The sequence below is a fragment of the Lepidochelys kempii genome, chromosome 8, assembly GCF_965140265.1.
Source record: "Lepidochelys kempii isolate rLepKem1 chromosome 8, rLepKem1.hap2, whole genome shotgun sequence".
In the NCBI taxonomy this organism is placed as follows: domain Eukaryota; kingdom Metazoa; phylum Chordata; order Testudines; family Cheloniidae; genus Lepidochelys; species Lepidochelys kempii.
This window is the reverse complement of record NC_133263.1, coordinates 30881664-30896313: the sequence shown is the minus strand read 5'-3', so window position 1 is coordinate 30896313 and position 14650 is coordinate 30881664. Positions and strand designations below refer to the sequence as shown.

At 40.4% G+C, this 14650-nt stretch overlaps 1 protein-coding gene across 1 annotated transcript in view; it reads right to left on the bottom strand.

Moving 5' to 3' along the window:
- Positions 1-14650, bottom strand: part of DOCK2 (dedicator of cytokinesis 2) — a 501787-nt gene that overhangs the window by 356269 nt on the left and 130868 nt on the right. The window contains exons 24-25 of the mRNA XM_073355961.1: positions 8204-8274; positions 6813-6919 (exon numbers count right to left, since the gene is read on the bottom strand). Of these exons, the coding sequence (XP_073212062.1) occupies positions 6813-6919; positions 8204-8274 (178 nt within the window). The remainder of the gene's footprint in view (positions 1-6812; positions 6920-8203; positions 8275-14650) is intronic.

The following is a 14650-nucleotide window of genomic DNA, read 5'->3' as shown; positions in this document are numbered from 1 at the left end:
ATTAGTTTTTCAACTCAACTTTTCTTTTAAAAATAGGTAGAAGCTTTTTGTTCTTCTCACAGCTGTGATACAATGGACCTGTTATTGATATCTTTTTGTCTAGTTTATCACGCACAACACCACTGACAAGTTGAAGCAAGAGGAAATGTTTATGAATTTGTATTTTTTCTGTTAGACAAACAGTGTTAGCAGGAATCAAATGCTAACAAGACTGAGCCACTCAATACTTGTCTGAAGGGCAAATATAAAGAGTTTTTGTGGCCTATAAATTTTAATACAAATATAAAGCTGGTGCTTTTATCTAGCACTCTGAAAAGATGGAGATTGTCTGCTCCCCCCCTCACCCGAGAGGGGCAGTTATTTGTTTTTTTTAAAAGGGATCAACAGCCAATAATTGTGCAACTTCTGCTGCGTTGCCTGTTTCCATAGTTCAGTTTCCTTGTCTGCAGCCTTACTTAATAAAGATTTTCCATCAATAAAAAAGATTTAGAAGGCTTTTTTGAGTCACAAGGAAGAAACAAAATCAAGTCAGCTTCTTGGGTTAAGACCCCAAAAAGCCATACATCTTATCAGGTGAATCAAAAGAATCCTTTGCTATTTTACAAACAAAATTAGATATTAACCAGCAAAAAATGTATTCAAACAGTTAAAATGGTAAATAGAAATACCAGTGTGTGGTCAACAAAAACACCTTTATCAGTAACACCGGAAAATGGGGAAACAGTCAAGTTTAGATTTTTCCAAACAAAGTACTGACTTGCCTTGCCGAGCTGCAAATTCTCTTGCCTGTGTTATACTTAGCATGGGCTCTGACAGCACAGGCTCACTGCTCACCTTCAGCGGGACTATCAGTTTGGAGCAGCATGGGGGAGAGCTGTTGTAGTAGCCAGGCAAGGTACTAACCAATTTCAACAGGACTTTATTTTTTAAAGTGGAAACCTCTTTTCCAAGCTGCTGCTGCACTCTCAGTAGCTCTCCCTCAGCCTCTTCAACTCCTCCCCCCTTCTTCCTGTCCTTTCAGATTCCCAACAGCCAGTGCTCCCAATTCTAATAATTACAAGCAACCTCTAACCACCACAAAAGCTCAGCTAATGTTTATATTGTGGCAACTGTACACACAATCTTTTAGCCAAAAAACAGCACAAGTACTTCCCCACAGTAAGATTTTTCTTTTATTTTATTGGAGGTGAAATCTATTTTCTTCTTACCAAGGGAAAGAATATTTTGAGCATTAAAGTTTGCTACATTTGTGGGGTGCTCCACTCAAAGAACCTGTGCTTTGCTTTGAGGATATAACTATTTAAGTAATATAATTTATTACCATAATTACAAACACATTTTCATTTATAAAACTCAAGTTAATCTGTGCTTTTAGTTCATAGCAGTTTTCCTGCACAGAAAGTGAATAGTTATGTAAATTATTCCCTCCATTTTAAAAAAAATAAAAATCTACGGGTAGCCACTTTAATACAATATCAGATGGGAAACTAGATTACCTCCAACACTGATGTTCCCAAAAGCACCACTATCGCTTCTGCATCACGCTGTCCAGCATGGACAAAAATAATACGCTGGAAAATGTGTTTGCGTCAGCTGTGCAACAAAAGCAGTACTACTGCTTTAAGAAGAGTCTTCATTTTAATGCCCTCAGAGGAGCTGTCTTGTCCGTGAGGAAAATGTAATTTTAAGTACGGGTGTAGTGCAGATTATGGTGTGGGAAAGGTAACTGTTTGAAGATTTGCATGACCTGGAGAATTCCAAGGATCAAGATATCCTAAGTGATTTTTCAAGGACTGCACTGATTGGGATTATAGGACTCACAAAAATAAAATAACGGAAAGCTACCAATGCACTGCAAGGACACCAAAATGAAGAATGGTGGTAAAAGTAGTCACAGTAGTTTTTCCCTGACAAAAAAGAAAATTATTCCCCAAGGTTGAAGAAACAAATGATCTGAAGCCTAAAAGCCGTTTTCGTTAGTAGTTGTACAGGTCTTGTAAAAAAAGTGATTATAACCTGATGTGACATGCAAAGGGCCCAAAACACTTAATGCAGTTCAAACATATGCCAGATAAGGGATTTTCATTATACATAATGAGCATCTCTCCAAACTATTAGAAAGCATGTAAGAGAGAGTAAATAAAGAGTTAAAAAAGAGTTCTATCTAGAAAATCTGTTTTGACAATCAAAAGGCAGAAACCTATGCCTTGCATAGAAGTTTGTTCATTGACAGCAGTTTTCAGAAGGCCTTTTGAAGAATTAAAGAGCCCTTGTTACCTATCCACTAGTGCACTTTTAATTCACAGCTTTGTTTCACTCACCTTAACTTTCCTGAGTGTTCCTGCGTAGATATGCCCTTAATGACCATCCAGATGCATCACCACCACACCAGCCCATATGGAATTATTCAGACAAGAATCTTTATGTTTAATGCTTTTTACACAGAATTTTATATAAAAGTGTTCGGATAAATAATTCGTAACTAGTAGTTCATTACTAGTTTTGCCATAGCATTATTATATGAAAGCTGTTTGAGAGATGCCAACGATATTAATTTAGGAAAGAGATGGCAACTGAGGTTATAAACAACAAACATCCTCTCCATGGTTAAACTTTATTTACTCATTTCACCAGCCTCAAGCATCGAAGCTTCTGCTTGAACGCTGTGTCAGAGCTCATTTTAGCATTGTCAAAACACTGTCTCTCATACAAACAGCACCTCAAATAGCACTGAGAAAGAGGACTCTGTGCTCAAGATAACTGACTGAATCGACTAAATACACTTGATGGGTGGTTATAATGGCTGACTTTGATTTCACCATTCTGGGTGAAGCTCACATTGAGTTTAAAAGTTTTTTTTGTTTTTTTGTTGTTGTTGTCGTCTTTTTAAATTAAGCATTGCAGATGACACAGTTAGTTTGTTTTTAACAACATGTAGATCCTACACAAAACTACCAAGAGCCACATTAATGTTACTACAGGGATAACTGTGTTGGCAGGGGAAGGAAAGGAGGTTCTCTGAGGTTCCTGTGCCCCAAGCAAATTGCCAGTAACACACCAGGGAGCGAAGATGCACTGATTGGCAGCCCTTACCTCATGTGCTTAAAAGCAGCAGTCCACTCTCCCATCCCAAAACCCACAGAAGAGGAGTACAGAGATTAAGGCCATGGCTACACCTAGGTCACATCCTGTCTGGAATGATGTACAATGCTGGATGCTCCCTTAACCCTTTTACTCCTGGAGCATACTCAATCCAGTGCCCTTCTTTGAATCAGTATGAGGGGTTGCTATAACAGACCCAAAAGAAGGTTGACATGCCTAGCCCCAGAGGAATCCTCCCAATACAGAGGAGTTAAATGTCTCATATCCCTTTAAAAGATTATTTTAAGAGTCAGTTAGCTACTCTCCTCCCACGGTAGGTTTGAAATACTTGGATTGATTCTCTGGCTCTGAATATGCTGGAATAGAATGATGGAGAGCTCTGTTTATCCAGCAAAGGAAATATTTGGCTGGAGACTAATAGATCTTAGCTAAAAGCATTAGGCAGAAAACAGATTGAACCAAGTAATACCCTCAGTAAGATCAGAATTAGATTTAGGGTGCTGCTGCTTGAAATCTCTGGATGTTGTCACAGTTGGCAACACCTGGTGTTGCCTGGAGATGAGGAGGAGTTCAAATCTTCACAGCCTGATGTGCTGTGTACCGCTTGCTGGTATCTCTGTAGACCCCACACCTATATGCTCAGTTCAGTTGCACACAGATACTGAATATACTTACACTGCGTAATTTCTTGGAGTTAACCCAGCATATTCCCTATACTGCTCGTCAGTAACATTACCTGTTCCTTCCCATACAAGCATTTTTATCCTAACACTTTCCTTTTGGCTTTGTAACTTGTGACTTACCAGCTATAATACAACCAACTAGAAATATGATAAAGAGACTTTCATATTCATTGCAGCCTCCTACAAGCACTCCTCTGTACAACATCTCTAGCCAAAAGAGTTTTTGTTTCTGGCAAATTGTCTGCAACTACTGCTACTTCTTAAATCACTCTGGATATATTTACTGCAGTTCAATTATGTACACAAACCTTTGATTGTAGATTAGATGCTGTTTCATATAGATTTAATAGCCTGGAACAAGGTGCTGATTTGGTTAATATGCAAGGTTTTAATGATAAGCTAGTAGTCAAAAATCAAAGACTAAGTGCATGAAATCAATAACAAGAGTACTGATTAAAGACTGCATAATATTGCATAGAAAACTTGAAATTTTTTCATGTTATGCAACACTTCATGATTGCGAAATTGGTTAAACAGTCCCCAATGTCCTGAAAACACAATGGACTTTAGATGAAGTATCTTGTTACTATTTTAGCTAACAATCCAAGTCTTGCCCTCAACAGCATGCACCCTATAGAAGCTCTATGACAGTGCTGCATTTCCATCTGTCCATAGTGCTTAAATCTGTGCCTATGACTATTCTGGGAACCTTGTACAATGTGATGAGCAAAAGCATTCCACTCTTGGCATATTCCTCTACAACGCCATGCAGAGTCACTGTTGTTGTTGTCGTCAAGTTCCCAGGAGCATGACAGATTTGTTTTATAAATGGTCAGAAGTGGGAACACTGAGCAACTAGCAGCTCATTGGAGCAGACTAGGTGCCCTTTCCAAGTTACTGAGGCTTGCTCGGCTCCAATATGAAGCCCAGAGAGCAACAAGCTTAGCTATTCCTACAAAGTATGGAATAGAACCTTATTTGTTACTTGTACAGTGAGGCAAAGTTCTTGGAGCTGAGGTTAATGAAGCCAATCAGTCAATTAGGCCTGATGTACAATACTTCCTTTGGCAAAAAGTTCCCACCTGTGGTAGCAACAGTGGGAGTACTAGCACTGACAAGGCTGTTGTGAGCACTGGCATTTTTAACACAGAGGTAAGTGACAGTGTTAAAAGCCACTGAGCCCTTCCTGCACGATAGCTTCCATTATAGCTTCTTGTGGAGGAGCTACACGGCGGCTGAACTAAAGAGATTAAATTTGCTAGTATAGCAAAGTCAAAGAATATCTTCCCCTTTAACGAAAGCAAAAAGAACGTACAGCAGTGACTTAACATCAATTTCTCCGAAGACTCAAATAGACTAATTAAAAGATTTATTCATGAGAGAGAGAAAGAGAGAAAAAAACCCAAATAAAAACACTTGGGACAACCCATCAATAATTTTATACTCAGGAAAAAATTCAGCTGAGTTGCTGCAGGTAATGAAAGTGAATATTTTACATTTCTGGTTATTTTTCCCCTCTCCCCTCACATGTGGCAGGCCCACATGTTAGAAGCACAGTCTATTAGAAGTGTCCTCCCCACCTTTCTCCCAACCCCACAGTGTTATCAATGCTGTCATAACACTGTTATCCTTTTAAAAGGGACATGACCTGTGATTCTCCATTCATGCGATTATTGGTCTTGCTAGGGTTGCCAACTTTCCAATTGCAGAAAACTGAACACCCTTGCCCTGCCCCCCCCACCTTGCCCCTTCTCCAAGGCTCAGCCTCCCTCACTCCATCCCCCCCTTCCTCTGTTGTTCACTTTCCCCCACTCTTGATCACTCACTCATTTTCACCGGGTTGGGCAGGGGGTTGGAAGGAGATGAGGGCTCTGGGCTGTGAGTGTGGGCTCTGGGGTGGGGCCACAAGTGAGGGGATTCAGGGTATGGGGGGGTCATCTCCAGGCTGGGGTAGGGGGTCAGGGCACAGGAGGGAGGGCTCCAGCTGGGGGTGAGGGCTGTGATATGGGGCTGGGGATGAGAGGTTTGGTGTTCAGGAGAGGGCTCTGGTCTGGGGCCAAAGGGTTCGGAGTATGGGAGGGATGCAGGCTCTGGGAGGGAGTTGGGGTGCAGGAGGGGCTCAGGGCTGGAGAAGGGAGTTGGAGTGAGGGAGGGAGTTGGGGTGCAGGAGGAGGTGAGGGATGCGGGTGGCGCTTACCTCAGGTGCCTCCTACAAGTGGCCAGCATGTCCCTCTGGCTCCTAGGTCGAGACGCAGCCAGGCGGCTCCCCGTGGTGCATGCCGGCCCCATCAAATGGGAACTGCAGAGCTGGCACATGGGATGGGGGAGCATATGGAGACCCCAGCCAGCCCTCTTCCTAGGAGCCAGACATGCCAGCCAGTTCCAGAAGCCACGCAGACCCAGGGCAGGCAAGGAGCCTGCCTTAGCCCCGCTGCGCCACCAATTGGACTTTTAATGGCTCGGTCAGCAAAGCTGACTGGTTAAAAATCCGACACCAGGCAACCCTAGGTTTTGCTCTCATTTCCTCTTCCCTCACCTGCCCTTGGCCTCCCACTCCCAAAATAGACCTATATATCCCAGTATTGGACAAACATTTGTGGCAAGTTTTTCAAAAGCATCTAACTGACTTCGGAACTTAAGTCCCATATGCAGAAGTGATTTCAGAATTTTTTAAATGTTACTTCTAAATGTTCTTATATTTCTGTACATCTTAAAAAAATGGATTTCAAGGTGGCCACAACAGGTTTCTCAATCTTCACATTTTACCACTAAAATAAGCACTCACAAATAACCCTTCCCAGGCCTGTCTAGTCTTTGTTCTGTTCTAATGATCGTGCCTTTGCAAACTAATTGTCTTGCCCAAAAGGATCAACAAGAAGCCACCTCAATCTGCTTTTACAGATTGAATTATAAGAATTATGTAAATCTTCTATCTACCGTATATCAAATAAAATTATGGAGAGATTAAAGCCACTCTGTCAATCTTATACACATTTAGTTTAAAACCTGAAGACAATTTGGATTTACCTTGTTTTTTAAAGAGGTTGCTGCGTACTATTTCATTCATGGACTGCACTTTTTGCTTCTGTAGTTTTACTGGTGGGATGCAAGTGTAAAACTCATACAGTAGTTGGCTGCAGATAAGTGGGAAACCAGAAATACAATTTAGATTAATTCCTTATGCTAATAGATAGCAAGAGCAGTAATTACTAATACACCTCTAATGCTTAACAAATGTATTCAATACATTTCCTTGTATTTTGTTGTGTATTAAGACTATCAGGGGAGAAAGACCAACTGTTAAGAGAGAAAAACTAAGTGTTGGGGCATTTTTTCCCATTGCACACGTACAATACAATGCAGTGTTTGGCCAACAAATCTTCTGTCATCTATCAGGAAGACATCAATTGTCAGCCAGCCAGAGTTGTGGCCTTTTTGGTAGTTCCACTTATTCTCCAGAAGTGCATTGCTTTACTTGCTAATTCCATTCACTGAACAAATTTTTGAAAAGTAGGCCTAGATGTTAAACTGTATTATAATACACTCTTAAGGAAAAATACAACTCACTATCTAGAATATTCTTCTTCTTCAATGCTTAGCCAAACAGTTGGCCATAGTGATGGCTTGCCATTTCGTCCGTTCCTGCATGACAGCAAGGGCTTGATGGCCCGACAGTCCAACATCAGAACAGACTTGATGAACCCATGTAATAGGGGCTCTGCCTTTGGGCCACTTCCACCCCTCAGTTGGTGGAATTTTCCTGGATGTTACTAGCCACCCAGAGAATGACATTCACCCAAACATAGAATCATAGAATATCAGGGTTGGAAGGGACCCCAGAAGGTCATCTAGTCCAACCCCCTGCTCAAAGCAAGATATCAGGGTTGGAAGGGACATATCAGGGTTGGAAGGGACATCTTGTGGCATTCTTGCTACATGTACGCAGATAGCATCTTACGCTTTTCAGACAACAGTCCCAGTACTCTGTGGACTGGAGCGATCATAAACACCTGTTTTACAAATTAAGTGATTCCATTTTATGCCCAATATAGGATATTGACATTGTGTGTGGAAAGCCTCCAATTTTGCCCAGTGAATGGCACGATGTCCATGTTTTGCAACTGTACAACAGTACAGAGAGGATACAGCCTGAATAGATCCTGAACTTGGTTGTCATGCCGAGACCATGTTAATTCCATATTCATTGTAAACAACCCATGACAGATGCTTCAAATTGAACAAAATGAGCTAGATCCTTAACCGGTGTATACTGACATAGCTATATTGATTTAAACGGCGCTATGCCATTTTATAGAGGCTAAGAATCTGGCTTGGTATCTGTATTGGACAGAACTGACACCGTTGCATGCAGACAACATCGGGCAGATCTAACAAAATGCTGTTGAATAGCAGCTCACCTAAGTAACTTGGCGTCAAAGACTGTTTCAACATCTTGGAGGACCGATGGTATATACTTCAAGGCAGCAACCTGAATTGACAAACATATCGTGTTAATTGTGTAAGTACATGTACGTATATGTCCTTGTATACAGCTCAATTCCATCTAATACCCTCAATGTCCACTTAATACAATACAATAGCAATACATAGCTCTCAGAGACCCAAAGGTTTTGGCCAATAATGAAGTCATTCCACCCTCTCCCCAGGAATGGCTCACTATTAGAACTAAAGAAGTGCGCATGTTTCAACGAACTGAAGTGAACTAGGACTTTTCTTCTACCTTGCTCTGAAATGTCAATGCTTTATACTCTGAATTTCTCCATGATGCAGAGGGCCAGAGTAAAGCCTTCTGTAACACATATGCCTTATGGTGATATAATGCAAGGGGGCTGGAAGCACAATAGCCATGAGGTAGATTGCACACACTATTCACACCACTGACAGTGTTTCTAATGCTGCCACAGCAGAAGGTGGCTTTACAGTAATGCAAGTGTGTAAGCAGGCACAAGCCAGAGGCCACAGGATCCTCAGTTACACCAATCCAGCCCCCACAAGTGTACCAGACAGGTTGCACAGATGGGCTGCAGTTGTTTGGCCAGGCCACAAGCTGTAGTAATAGTCATTGTGATGTTGCATGAAAGCACCAGGCCCTGCAGAAGGGATGATCTTTTGTGTCTCCTCCCTACTGACCTTTCAAGACTTTACTGACATGGTGCTCAAGGACTCAGACTTTTTATTTAAGAGGTGAATTTCATCTTGTATGATTTCTATTCTATTCTGTCTGTCAAGCAATTACTTGGTAAAGGTTAGTCATGAGACAAATTACACTTGCTACACTACCCTACTGAGTGGGCAATAGCACACATTGGTGGGCAACAGTCTATGTCTGATGTCATCACCAGCATCTAACATCAACACTACATCATTCAGCTCTCCTAAGAATCCTGCAAGGGGGATTTGATATACTCAGCCTCTGGAATAAAATATTTTTAAAGCTACACATAGTTCATAAGCCCATGATAAAGAGCAGAAACATTCAAACAGACAACCATGCATGACAATTCAAAAGTGAAAGCTTCATAAAGACATTAATCTTTACTTTTCATCCTCTTAACCTAATAGATACTAAGAACTGCCTCCTAGGATTAGTGCATCTTTCAGATATGGAAACTATCCTTTTCTGCAATTCTGTAGTTTCTAGTGATAGAGATACATTTCTCACTTATCGTACATACCCAAAGGATGCACTAGTCCTCTTGCTGGAAGGAAGGTGGAGAGATCCTTTTGTAGTTTTAACAAATTCAAAATAAAAGCACGGTTTTAAGTTTAAGAAAAGAGAGTATTTTAAAATGCGCTTTAAAATAGTCAAAAAAGGAGAACTCGACCAAATTGCTGCAGGTACAGTACAATGCACCAGCACATCCACTCTGGTCTTTCATCTCCTCCTCTTCACCCCACCAACATTGTCAGCTATCATATACTATAAAGGTTTATGAGAGGTTAAATTCTGCTTTTGTGTTTGTGACACCATTTATTATTGAGGGAATGCATCCAAAGATAGCTACCTCCATTAAAAAAGAATAATCCAAAAGATAGCTATCTCTGACATACACTATCTCTAGCAAAGAACATGGTATGAATGCTGCTGCATTTCATTTCTTAAGTGCATTCATACCTGCTTAAAATCTCTTGTTAATTTTACTATGTTCACTAGTTATGGACACTGGTTATTCACAAACTCTGCCACCATCATAAATTTAGGGCAGTGTTTTGTGTAATAATTCTGCAAACTGTAATTTGTGTTGTGTGTAATTTGTGTTGTGTAATACACTTAGTTCCCTTACTTTGGATTTAGTGTATATTAAGTGGTACTTTGGCTAATTGCTTCCTGAACAAAACATTAGAACTACAAAGGCAATACTGGCATTATTTCATTTTGAAACACTAAAAGCTTGTCTATACTACACAGCTTTTAGCAACATGGCTGTGTTGCTACAGCCATGCTGCTAAAACTTGAGCTGTGTCGCTGCTGTTTGTCAGCTCTCCTGCCGACAAAAATCTTCCACCCCCAACGAGTGGCATTTGTGTTGTCAGCAGGAGAGCGCTTCTGCCAACAACACACTGTTCACACTGACACTTCCTGTGGTAAGAGTTGTGTCTTTGGTGGGGTGGGGTGGTGCGTTAACAACTCTGAAAGACCAAAGTTGTGTCATTCAATTGCCAGCGTAGACATAGCCGAAGTGTTGCTATTACTAGCATCATTTAGGTGAGAAGTAAGTTTCAGCAAAAGGCAGTCTTAACACCTGATGCAGATCTATTTTACATACTAAATTGCTCCAGCTGTAGGTAGAGCCTGGGCTATAGGAAAGGGAGTCAGAACAGATGCTTCAAGCCATGGGTTTCATAGGTACATATTGTCAACTCTGCTGTGTAGCGAGAAACATACTAAACAAGGCCTAACCTGCACACGGAGTGTGTCATCAGCTCAGCAGGATACTACTGAACATTTGCTATTGCCTTCGCACACAAGCACGCGGAATCTGCTCTTTACATCGCCAACAGCAATCATTCCTGTCTGACTTCCATTGTCTGCACAGACCTTGATAAAAGCAGTGACTGACCATACATCATCCTGACTCTTACTTTCCACACTGACAAAGCACAGAATCTGAAATAAACTGAAAAGCATAACTTTTTTAGGAAAGCCATACAGCCTGTGGATATTTAAACTCAAATAAAAAACCTAATTAAAAGCAAATGTTTTTTTATAATGAGAATTTGGAACTCATGTAGAACTTTTTCATCTTACCTTTAAAAAGGCAAGAAACATTGCCCCATTTTATAGGTAGGGAACCAATGGGATATCAGTGTTAACCCTACATCTAGAGTTGTATCAGTCAAACTTAAAAGTGTGATTTTAAAATGATTAGTTAAACCAGTGGAAAAAGGTTGTGTGGACACTCATTTCATCTTAAGCCAGTCTTGTTCTGGTTTAATTTAAATTGATTAGGAACAGGTTTAAACTAAACTGAAATAAGCCACTAAATAAATAAAATTATCCACAAAGGGTTTTGCACTGGATTGGTTAACCTATGCAAGTTTGTGCATTGACAAGGCCACAGAGCTTAACTTCCTCAAGGTCATGCAGGGAGTCAACTTGCAGAGCCAGGAAGAGAGCCATGTGTCTCAAATCCCAGGCCAGTGTCCTTGCCACTGCTCCCCAAGTAGTGGAATGTACAGTTATATATAGATTGCATTTTAATAAACATCAAATCCAAAATAATTCTTAATCCATGAGCATGCCACAACAAAAGTTTTAAGCTGCTGTTTTCTTATAAAACATGCACTTCATATTTAAAAGCTTAAAGGAAAGCTGGAATGACTTTGGTAAACCCAGAAAACTAAGCATTTGAATGGGGGGGGGAGAACCTACTGTCAAAGTGTTTAGTAAGGAACTTTTTCATTAAAATTAGCTTCTCTTTTTTGCTGCCTGCAGACCTCTTGCTAAATAGTGACAGTTTGTAACAAACACTATTTAACCCAAAGGTACAAGAGCACAATCCAATTTGCACGCTGCTTTAACACAAATCAGAACCTTTTTATATTTAAACAAAACATTTGAGATTTTGGTGAAGTTGTTCTGATATATCTCGATGTGAACAATATGGCAACTGAATTGCAATTTCTAACATTGAGTGCCAATAAATTTTCTGTCATGTTACATAGGTCCAATTATTCATTCCTTGAGCTCAACAGTGAAACTCAGTTACTTTATCTGATGCAGGATTGGGCTCACATGGTCTTCCTCAGCAGACGGTCCACCACTGACCATCTCCCACCATAGACCCACATGTCATTTGAAGACGACCCAGGATGTGTACCTTGAACTCTAATTTTAATTAAATGCTCCAAAATAAATGATTCTCTCTAACACGAGAGCACTTGGATGCAAGTTTCATAAATAAACTCCCCACAGAATTCCCTACTCATCATTTCTAAGATGGAAACTGGAGACGTTTACACGTTTGTGGGGAGGAGTGGGGAGATTAAAACAGGCCTCTAGATACCCAGTAATCCACAGTAAATCCTATGAATTTAGGAACATGTTCATGAGAGATCTGTTGTAAGTGTAATTCTGCCATGGGCTGACTACCTACATTTGGACTCCAATGCACCTCCAAGGCATAGAGTGGAAAATAATGCTGAAACTGTCAGCATTGACTCCAACTACAATTCCCAGAGGTTCCATGGGTTTAAACACATCAAGTGGTCATGCTAATTTCGGTCCCTTAATGCCTAAAAAGAAGCGAGAGAGAACTTTTTAAAGAGCATCTCACAGTTGATATTGGGTAAGAAATTATCAACATTATGTGTAATGTTAGAACACTGTTCAGAGAATTTTGGGCTACAGCTTTTTATTCAGATGAGCATCCATAATGCATTTCCTTAAAACAAACAGAAAGCCTGCAGTCAACAAATCAATGAACCTTAGTAAACAAACATGATAAAGCATCTACTAACATCAGCTATTGGAATTTGCATTTGTTGGACTTCTATAACCTGATTTCAAACTGAGGAAAAAAGTCATTTTAACTACCCCACACATAAGAGTCTAGACACAATATCCTTATGCATGGACATTGCAAAATGTATGAGATTAGCATGTGAAATATACACTATTCCCACCACAGCATCAATATTTCAGCTTTTTCACAACAAATGTAGGTATGAGAATGATGCTGGGAGACAGTTAAGATGGATTCACTATGTATACTAAGATGGATGTACAATGTAAGAGGGGAGCCAACCCTCGAATATTTTCACTGTAGAAAAAAAGATATAGGCAAGACCATCATGGACTAAAAAGCACAATGAAGTTATGGTCACTAATAGGAATTCGTTGTCATGAATGTTCAATTCCGTCCTCTACAAAGACCCAAGAAGAAGAAATGTCCTGGAGCACAGGGGCTTTTGAAGTTTCTTTGTGCTCGTCATTTGACAAGCATTCATAGTTTGTTAGGACTCTGTGGTAGATTACTATCCCCTGGGTAACTACCAGCATCACTGAGCTTCAAAGCTGAAATATGTATGTCAAATACTTTCCGAGTTTTGCAGAGATATTGCCACTCAAGTGCAAGACCCAACACAACCCTTCTAAGTTCAGAGTATGCTAATACCCAACACCAACTTGCTTGTTAAAAATTTAATTTTAGGAACTAAGAGCAGAAATTCCTTTGAGCTCTCATCTAGATTTTTAAAAGTCACAAAGACAAAGATTTCATTTACATTTGAGATGTGAGTTTAATATGGTGACCAACCTTCTTTTTAAAAAAGCCAACTGGAAGAATAAGGATGGTATTGATTCAACAGGAAATACTTCTTCCACAGCTAAGACTGCACAGTACATCAAGCCACCACAGTACACCTAAAGATAAATTGTTCACTCATGGCTGTACCAAATTGCAGCTCTCAACTATGCACACAAGACTTGGCAGGGTAAAAGGAGCCTTGTCTGCCAAGCAGGGATCAACTACATTTTAGACCCTCACATGAAGACTCTTCCTGATAGGGACACTAGCAATGCTAGCAACCTCCAAATGGGGTTGGGAGGGGAACACACACTTCCTTACAGGGCTATAAAATGGTGGGATAACTGTTGTGATCATTGGGTCTACAAATTTACCCTAATTGGGAGCTCAGTAAAAACTGAGTTTAGGTTAAAAACATTTCACCTTAACCTACAAAAACAAATGTTGACAGGGAAAGATGCAAATATGAGACAAAGACTGAAATGGCCTAAAAAGCCTAGTGACATAAGCATAATCTTAATACAGTTTTTGAACTGATCAACAAGAAGCGTGGAACCAGAAATCAGACAACTAAAATTGGCGTGTCAGATATCAGGCCTAATTGGTGGACAAAATAATGGGAGTGGAATAGCCCATCACTTCTTTTAGGGTTCTTAAAGAAACAGACTTTGGGAGATAAACTGGCTATTAGAGTGAGCTTCACCATCATGGCTTCCAGTCCCACAGTCTCCTGGGCCTTCTTTGTCCTAATCCTGAGACACACCCTGGCCAAATTAGCTACAAGATTAATTTTGGATCACAAAATGCCTTAGAGGTGCATTTTTTTCTAACAGTGCACCCTGCGGTTAAGGCACATATGTGGATAAATGCTAATGAGAATAAAAGGAACTACAAACCACCTATGAAAAACTCGGTACCCCCATATTATTGGGGGACACAATACAAATAAGGAAAAAAGAAGGTGGACACCTTCATGTACCAGCGCAGAGTGTTAGGTGGAGTCAGAATCACAAGATAAAAGGCGGCTCCCAGATTGGGTACAATGAGTTCTCTTTTGAAAAACCATAGCAGGAACCGTCCCTCTACTGATGATCA